Consider the following 9,700-nt stretch of genomic DNA (forward strand, 5'->3'; position numbering starts at 1 on the left):
TGGGACAACCTAGGGAACAGGTAACATAATAGCAGCAACATAAATTGGCTTGGATTGCTGACAAAGTCTCCGTAGCTTCAGACAATACTTTGCTAATTTTTCTCAGTTAAAGCACACAACTTCAGCAATGAATGCCGTACAAGTCCACATGCTTACATTAAATATTTGCATGGGATATTATCTTCTGCCCTTTCCCCAACAGGGTGCCGTAAAGCCAAATGATCCTTTGCTACGACCACGGCAAAACATGAGGCTACGGAGAGGAAGGTTAGAGACATGAACCTTGGAAAGGATTACAGATGACCCCTAGTGCATCTTCTTGACTAAAATGAATTGCAGTAAACATCAATTTAAGCCAAAGAATGGAGGAAAGAAACTATTTATTGTTATCATTTCTTATTTCAAAACAGAACACTTGCTTTAACACCTACACCAAGGATGAGAGATGCTTGTCATGAATATCATCTTTGCAAGCAGTCAAGCTCTTAAGTTAATCCACGATCTCCAACACTCTTAATTATGGGTTCTTTTTGATGTCAAAAGAAATCTCTAATATCTTTGATACCATGACCCTTTTGGGCTTCTCATTTCTCAAGCATTGCAAGAACATATTATTACATAGCTGGTTGAGGTTTTAGCTCTGCAGATAATCATATCTCTCTTTAATCTCCATTTTTAACACCTCTATTCCCTCAAGTCCTCGAATACATAACTTGTACTAAGACAATCCATTGTCAACTTCTTCTGAGGAGGATCGCTAATTGTGGTGGATGTTGGATTCTCTGAAAGAACCATTGTGCCCCTGAGAAATACAAATGCTCTTACAACCCCCATGCTTCTCATGTACTCCAGGAGATGATATTCATTTGATCTTCATGGCCATGATGGGTTCAAGTTCATAGTAAAATCAGTGTATCAAAAATACAAAGTTGGCAATTTGTTCATGGATGATGTGTGCGTTCATCTCTGTCGTCCAAACACAATCATCAGTACTGTAATAAAATAATATTATTGTCAGGCTAAAAAGACTGATATCTGAACCTACCTAATTAGATCCATGGTTTGCATGTTCCCATCACAATAGACAGATTATACTCTCCACGAGTATCTGGCTTCATAGAAGGGAAGAGAGTGCATCAAGCAACTCAGGTTACCGAAACTAAAATGTCAACTCTCTCTGGTATAAAAGGAGGATTAGAAGAGGCGATGAGGAATAATGAGGGTGAAAGGGTTTTGGAATACCTCACGGTTGACTCGGGGTTGAACTGCAGCACAAGAGCAGACCTGAAACCTCATCCCTGAAATGGTTTGATCCAAGCTGCCAGGTCCACAAAACTGATCTATAGCATGACTTCCGCACATTTACCGGGCAATTAACACCAGCCAATCTGATTTTGAAGTATGAAAGCATGATGCAGGCGACAAAAGCCAAAGGAAAAGGGCACAGCATTTAGATTTTTTACAGTTCATCACACTGGAGCCACGAAAAACTCATTGTAAACAGTGAAAGAGGTCATACATTGGATCTCCTCATTTTAGTACCAACAAATAATTTCAGACAACATCAAAACTGCAAAACCACGATACAACGGCCATTATCCTCCAAGAAAACTTGAGGCAGGAGGCAGCATTCCATTTTAGATTGTTTGACATAAAAGGACCTAATCGCAGACTGTTTCGCTCACAATAAATGATATGCCCCCCCCCCCCCCCCCCCCCCATAAAAAAAAGGGATAGTTAAAAATATTAATCCAATTGCCAGATTTTTATTCTGTTAAACCAATACCCGATTTGTCCAAATCCACATCTCCCATTCCTGTGTCTTCCTCCTCTTCTGAATCATCGCCATCAACTTCTTCATTAGCAGATCGCAGTTTTGCCATATGTTCTGCAAGTAGATTATCATCCCGTTCGCTCACCTACACAAGAATGAAAGTCCCAATATAAATGCCACAATGGTAAACAGTCCAAGTACATGAGAAAAGAGGCTCAAACCTCGTCAAACTTGTCACAAAGGAGACAAGGGGGTGGAGGAGGGCAAAAAATAAAAACTGATGGTCAATCTAGCAAATACCATTATGGGAATTGGTATGGTGTTTACCACTAGAATTGGACCATGCTCCCAAAGATAATATAGTAGCATAGGAAACGCATCTTTAGCAGTACATATATACATACACACACACACACACACACAAAAACAAAGATATACTGATAGTATATGTACATATATAAAAGGAAAAATTTTCCCTAGGGATGTGGAGGAGAAAAGTAACAAGAAATTATTTAGCAGAAAATTAATACTCACAGCTCTTGGTGCCTCCTTCACTATGAGTTTACCCTTGTGACGGTCTATTTCTTCAGTGCATGCCTTGATAGCATTATTTAGAATTGTTATTCCTTGTTCCTGCCCATCAAAAATATAATGAGATAAATAAGAGCACAAATGGATATGTTTCAGGTCTCTGCCTATAATTACACATTATACATCTACTTGTTTAAAAGAAGATAGATATAGGAAATTAGACATGGATTGCAACAAGAGCAGGGTCACAAAGGTCTGAAAACTCATCTTCAACTTCAGGTTTCGGGCGTGAGACCGTCAATTTTGCTAATTTCAGTGGTATTGACAATTGTTGCCCACATTTTGGAGTTTTGATCAAGGAAGCCAGAAAAAATAAATAAGAAAACAATGGAAAAATAAAGCAAACTAAGAAAACTTGTATTGTAAAATTTGGAGCATTTTGTGTTTAGAATCCCTCAGTGTATGTGCCCATGTTTTGGATTGAAAGTATGAATTAAATCTTTTGGGCTTTTCATAAAGCTTCACTGATCATGGATTTATAATTGCAGTTCATGAGAGCATTGATAATGAGGTTGGTAGAAAGCACCTTGCTTAATTCACGTGAGTTCTCCAATCACCCCTACCTTTGAATCTTGGAAGGCAATTAACCTATGCACATTCACTTTAACCTAAACACATTTTTATTCCAAAATAACTGAGATGATCCAAATATTTATCTTCATTTGAATCTATTTTGTTACTTATTTACCCTATTTTGTTGCTACATATTTACCAGCCATGGATATCCACGTGAGCTCACCAAGACTTTATAAGCACTACGGAACTTGAATACTATTGTCATCCTACCTTGAAAAATTCAGAACAACTTGGCAAGCAAATTAAAGATTTCTCAAGGAGCATATCCAATAACTAATCAAAAATGCTGTTGGAACTAGTTTTATGCATCTTGGAACTGATGTCAGTAAAAAGCTAGTTACTGATGTCGGTAAAAAGCTAGTTGACAATGCACGCCTATTCTTTAATGTGTAGGACTCAATTCATTCATTTTTTTTAGCCTACAGGTGTTGAATGAAATGATGTATAAGACCATTAGCATTTCTGATAAATTTGTCTATTTTTCTCCTTTTTGGTATAAAACGCCTGGAGTAATGAGCTGCAAAACAGTGGGTAGCCAGCCTCCCAGCTTGGTAAGTTGGCAACTTCTGATTAATTTGTTGACAAGGGAAAAACCATAGTTCAATGGAGCTGCCACTGAAAATGTCACTACCTCATCAATAGGCAGCAGTTTTACCTTGTTTTATGCACCTCATTCTTTTAAGGAAAAGTAATCAAATAGTCATCAAAAAAAGCCTTAAAATCAGACAATGGAATTTGACATATACGAAGGAATATATAGCCACAAAAAACAGAACTTCGATGATCTTCAAAATATATCAGCCATCAAGAGTTTGCAAATGACTTCCTTTCCCAAGAAATTGTTCTCAAAATAGGCTTCCATGTTTTTCTGGCTTGCTGTCTCAAAATTATCAAGTGAAGGCCCGTTTCACCATTTGATATCATGAGTACAACAACATGGAGCATATTCCACAAAATTCACATGGTAAGAAGCAAGAAACCAAAATTTTAGAAACAGAATATCAAAGTAAGGAATCATATTGCATATATTGATAAATAATTAGAAATCAAAGATTTTTAACTCAGTCACTGCATCAGAAAGATTTTCTGAGGACATTGAAATTTGTGGAAGACAGATTAATATTTCAATATAAAGCTAAAATGTTTTGCTCTTATAGTCTCTTGCATGGTGAGCATTTCATGTGGAGCAAACTCAAGAAGTCATAAGAAAAAAAGACAAAAAAAAGATCGATCATAGATAAACGCCTAAAGGAAGCCACCATGCAGTCCTCCATCAACATTAAACCAAGTCAAAGCAAGAGATCACATGGCATGAACAAACACGTGATTAGATTTGACTCATCCGCCAAAACGTTGGGTTCAATGTTGTGACAATAAGGTGAAAGATAATACACAAATATTTAAAAACATGAAGAGAGAAAAGGATTCTTTAAACTTCACATGGACTAGATCTCCCTCAGCCATCACAAATCCTGTCTTTGACAAAGAATTAAAAATCAAGCACATTCACATTGTTGAAAACAACTAGGTAAAGACCCTGTAAGAACCACAAGAGGCAACTGGTAATTTATTGATCACATGCTTGTCTATTCCTATCTCTCTGTATTGCAAAAGATATCCTCAATCCATGTTTACTGGGGGTTAAAGCATTCTTTAAGATGCTACAATTTTTAACATGGGTTTTTTGTTTATTACCCTGACAGAAATCACAAACTCCAGATCCTTTGCCAATAATAGATTTATTTAGCATCCCAAAAATCACCATTTCATCCTGCTTTATGTTGGTTCAACATATTCTCTCTTTTACATCCACCATAGGTTTCACTCTACCTCCAACTTATGCAATTCAACAATGTTACTGAATCTTTTCTTTTTAACTTCCTTTTTGATTTTTCAACACTTTGGGTTTAAGCATCCATTTCCTATCTTCACCCCTTCATTGAACATCTTTTAAAGCATTGGAATCCCATGTTCCTAAACCACTGAATGCTGTGCAAATCATTAGAATCCCGGAAATCAGATAGACACGGTCTAAATTATACCCCATTGCCCCTAGATGGTCTTAAGAAAATGTGATATCCCAAAAAAAGCCTTGTTTGAGAGACTTATTTATCACAGATTAGATGGAACCTTCAGCTCATTTAATTTAAAACTCATTCTGAGGTTGCTATGAGCATGATCGAAGCACTGAATATTATTTTAGTTTTTATAATGTGGATTCAACATTTATTCTCCTCAAGTTAATGCTCTTCTTTACTGCATTCTTTACATTCATCTAATAGTGCCCTTCATACTCAACTTGTTCGTTCTATAAAATTTATCAATGCATTATGACATATTTTCCCAACAATTTGGGAATTTAAATGACCCTCTAATCCATCTCTGTCAGGCTTAAAGCCAAATAAAATTTCTGAAACATGTTCCAGACAAGTACAACCACTTCTCAAAATGGATTTATCCACTAAAACTGAGTCCTTTAAAACCTTACAACTTTAATCATTTAATCCTCATGTTTGCAGACCTAAACTCATGTCACACCAAGAATTCGAAAGATGCATCTGGTTCTGCGCAGCAATGAGCATGAAAAGCTCTATTTGCTAAAGGATATGACGCTAGGTCTGAATCTTTGTTTCAAAAGTCAACCCAACTTAGGATGCTAATGTTGACATATCGAGCCTGAGAAGACATAGTAATTACATAGTTACTAATATACAAGATTGTCTGAACTTTGTGAAAATGGAAGGACATAAATTAGCATAACATCATGGCATGATACAAAACAAGGATGCATTGCATTTACAATAATAAGCAACCCCAACATACGATCACATTGAACATTCAACAGAAACATGGGTAGCCAACCTGTTCTATCTACAAAGTTTTCATTCACGTTGTAATACTCACATATCAAACAATAAAGAACAGTTTCACCTTAAAATCATCCTATTAAATAGCTCTAGTACACCTCCTGTGTTTTGGATCATGGAACAAAACAGAAAGCAAGTAGTTTGTGCATAAATACTTCCATCATGCACTCCTAAATAACTAAGAAATTTTGCAATTAAAAAAACGGCCTTCAGGAACTATGACAATTTAGTGTCTAGGCTAAACCAGATCCCAATACTTCCAAAATTTATTGATTTTTATAAACATGGAAACTAGATTTGAGTCTGCTCAACTGATATTTCTGAATAATCTAAATTGAGTCCAACATGAAAAAATCAGGAACGTTTTCTTGACAGAAATATCTCATGCCCAAAGTTAACAGCTGATACTTGACTCTCTTTTTGTTTCTATCAGAGACAACATGTAGCACACAAGTAAGCTGACAGCGAAAGGAAAAGTGGAGGCTTACATACGAACTTCATATCTTTTTGCATGATGTTTGTGTTTCTCTAGCACTATCTAATATTTTCTCCAACCAGTCTTTCCCTGACCCTTTTGGACCATAAACCTCGAAGCAACTAAGATCCAACTTCTAAGAAATTGCAGCCTAAATAGCAATCTAAAAATTGTAAGAAAGCAACAAAAAAAAAACTAAATCAAAGAAAACAGCAATGCCAACCTTGTCAAGAGTTTGAGTGGTGAGGACATAAAGTGGAGGCGCAACCAGCTTTATCTTCACCGGGCAGTCATCATTGCCTGCAGCTTCCGCCTTCTTCATAGCTTCCTGCGAAGCAATTGAACAAGCATACAAGTCAAGAAGCATAAATATAATACAAGACACTAGATCAAAGGGAAAAAAAGGGCGCCACAAGTAGAAGAAACATTAAGAGAAATAAAAAAAACCCGATTAGGGAACCTTAATGTGAAGAACCCCATCAAATTGGAAGCATTTCATCTCCACATCAGCTCGTATCTTCAATGGTTGCGGGGTCATCCTTCTCCTAATGTTCTTGACCAAACAATCCTTAACCTCCGGCGTCATCGCCGGCACCACCTTAGTCACCTGCAGTCAATCTGCCCAATTAAGCCTTATGAACATTAAAATCAGCACAAAAAGTTCCAAACTTTAAGCAACTAGCAATCACCTCCTGCCCATCCGGACCGGCTTCCTTCACTTCTCGAGTAAGAGAATCAAGAACCGATTCAGGGTTCGTCACGATCAACTTGAACGCCTGAAAAAAAAACGAAAAAATCCGATCTTTCTTCCATAGAATACATCCAAGATGAGAAAAAAACGGTTTTTACTTCATAAAACATCGGAGAAAAGAGGAAGAGCGGATCTTATTCATTATCATCAGGGTTCAAGAAGTGAGGGACAAGCAAGCTGACCTCGAAGGCGTGGCCGTACTTGCGGTAGAGGGGCCAGCCGACATGGATGTAGAGGTCCTCGAGGTCGAGGTCCATGGTCTCGGCGACGTGGCGCATGATGGAGTGGACGAGCTTGGACTTGTTGTACCGCTCCTCGCACGTGTGGATGTCCTCCTCGGAGACGCGGCGCTTGCTGAGGTCGATGTAGCCCTTCTCCCGGTCGACGCGGAGGACCATGACCGGCTCCTGGCGGCCAACCTTGATGAGGCTGGAGACGCTGCGGATGCGGCGGCGGGAGAGCTCGGAGAACAGGATCATGCCCTCGATGTTGTTGTACTCCAGGAGGGACACGTACGCCCCCATGTCCGCGATGTGCTTCACCTGGATCATCACCGCCATGTCCACCTCCGGGTACTTGGCCTCGTACATCCGGCACTCCAGATTCGGCATCTTTCTTTGATTTTTTTCCCCCTCCTGAGACTACGGTTAAGGTTTAGCCGGCTAGGGTTAGGGTCAGGGTTTTCCGGTGTTCTCCTCGACGAAGACGGAGTGGGAGAGGGGAGGGCCGAGGTTAGGGTTCGGTTGCGCCAGCCGAAAGAATAGTAACCGAGGCAGGAGTTGGGTGTAAATAAATGAAACGTCCGGGCCACTACTTCAAGATTAATAACATACCATAATATAATATATTTTTAGCATCATATTATATATATATATATATATATTAAGTATATATTTGTTTATGGGTATTTTCGCTATCACCAAAATTCCGTGAAGTTAAAACAACTTTCCGACCAGTAGATGTAGAAATGGGCTTGAGCTGGGCCAACTTTGAGTCGGGCTTCATTCTAGGTCGGAAAGAGTTCAAAGTAGGTTTGAACTTAAATGTATATTTCAGACTGGGCTCCGATATGTTACTGGACCGGCTTGAGCCTGAGTTTGATCAAAGCCCAAAATGGAGCCCGAATTCAATCTCAAATCAATTTGTTCTTGTATATTGTTATTTAGAGAATATTGAGGTAGTAAAAGATAAATTAAAATGGTTTTAGCTGAGAATAATGTATTATGTATCATTTACTTGTGTTATAGAAGAGCGCCCAATTTTTAGCTAGCTCATTTACATGTAAAGCAATATTATAAAATAGTAAATTTCAATCAGGTTTGGGGCAAATCTATTTTTGACCCAAAGAGATAATTTGAGTCGGCCCAATCTAGTTTAGGTCAGACCCAGGCCTAGGCTTAAGTTGGGCTCGGGCTTGGATTATCCAAAAAAATTTCAGCCGAAGTCCAGCCCGGAGCTTGAAAAAAAATTCTGACCAAGTTTGGGTAGAAGAATGGCTTAGCCTAACCCAGCCAACTTCCACCCCTATCTCCTAGTAAGTACTTTTGGAAAAACTCCAAAATAGTACTTCTTCAACTAGGTTGTTCTTTTAGCTTTGTAAGAGAGCGATCAGATTTTTTATTAAATACCATCATACCATCCAAAAATATCTTTGGAGGGTCAAAAAAAATATTTTCCGACTCTCCAAAAGTTTTGCCAAATGGGTCTAACGTTTCCAAATACAAAATAAAGCTCAAGTATGAAAATTTGTGTGCAAAAACATCTTTTTACTAGGTTATTTAGAGGGCTAAATTATAAAAGTAAAAAAGAGATGTTAGGTTTTTCGTGTGTGAAGCTCTATGATTAATATTAATTGTAGCATTAATCTGTAGAAAGAACAGGGGTGTTAGGCTTTTGCACAAGAACCCCAGTCAAATAAGACATATTACTAGAGACACTAGAGATTATTGCCTTTAACACCCAATCTTAATTTGAAAAATTCTGATGTACCAGAACTTTCACATTACTCCATATATATATATATATATATAAGCAAATATATCGGATTAATCTATATAAAGACAGAAATATTAGCACTTTTTGCTGATAACCCTCCGCCATGGTAAATATTACTTAGAGGTCTAGATTGTTATAAGAATGAGATCCTGGACTTTTTTTTTCCATGCGAATGCCTTAAGTAGGCAAGTTGCAAAAAATAAAAGCAATTTTGTTGGCAGCAGGATTCAAACATATAATATAATACTTAAAGGTTTTTAATGTAAACAATTCTGATTTGTCAGAATTTTCACATAACTACAAGTATAATTAAGTATAAATATCAGATTACTGTGTAAAAAGACAGAGATATTAAAATTTTTTCCCTAAGAACCCTTCGCAATAGTTAATATGACGTAGAGGTTTATATTGTAAAAAATGAATAAATAAAGAGACACTAGAGATTATTGCCTTTAACACCCAATCTTAATTTGAAAAATTCTGATGTACCAGAACTTTCACATTACTCCATATATATATATATATAAGCAAATATATCGGATTAATCTATATAAAGACAGAAATATTAGCACTTTTTGCTGATAACCCTCCGCCATGGTAAATATTACTTAGAGGTCTAGATTGTTATAAGAATGAGATCCTGGACTTTTTTTTCCATGCGAATGCCTTAA

The 9,700-nt window shown here is 37.5% G+C and overlaps 1 protein-coding gene across 1 annotated transcript; it reads right to left on the reverse strand.

The window, feature by feature from the left end:
• Nucleotides 1-1,475: 1,475 nt before the first annotated feature.
• LOC103709489 (eukaryotic translation initiation factor 2 subunit alpha homolog) lies at nt 1,476-7,812 on the reverse strand. The gene is made up of 6 exons (XM_008794854.4): nt 7,217-7,812; nt 6,973-7,059; nt 6,744-6,890; nt 6,507-6,611; nt 2,309-2,407; nt 1,476-1,919 (listed from the first exon to the last, which is right to left on the reverse strand). Exons 1-6 carry the CDS (start codon nt 7,643-7,645, stop codon nt 1,767-1,769), a joined length of 1,020 nt encoding a protein of 339 aa, XP_008793076.1. The 5' UTR covers nt 7,646-7,812; the 3' UTR covers nt 1,476-1,766.
• Nucleotides 7,813-9,700: the final 1,888 nt, after the last annotated feature.

This window comes from Phoenix dactylifera, chromosome 11 (assembly GCF_009389715.1).
Source record: "Phoenix dactylifera cultivar Barhee BC4 chromosome 11, palm_55x_up_171113_PBpolish2nd_filt_p, whole genome shotgun sequence".
NCBI lineage: Eukaryota > Viridiplantae > Streptophyta > Magnoliopsida > Arecales > Arecaceae > Phoenix > Phoenix dactylifera.

What these genes read in the sequence shown, in the direction of transcription:
- LOC103709489 (XM_008794854.4), bottom strand. Translation starts at nt 7,645, where the DNA reads ATGCCGAATCTGGAGTGCCGGATGTACGAGGCCAAGTACCCGGAGGTG. An exon ending in AGTACGGCCACGCCTTCGAG is followed by an intron (nt 7,060 to 7,216) that starts GTCAGCTTGCTT and finishes TTTTTTTTTCAG; the next exon opens with GCGTTCAAGTTGATCGTGAC. An exon ending in ATGGGGTTCTTCACATTAAG is followed by an intron (nt 6,612 to 6,743) that starts GTTCCCTAATCG and finishes ATTGCTTCGCAG; the next exon opens with GAAGCTATGAAGAAGGCGGA.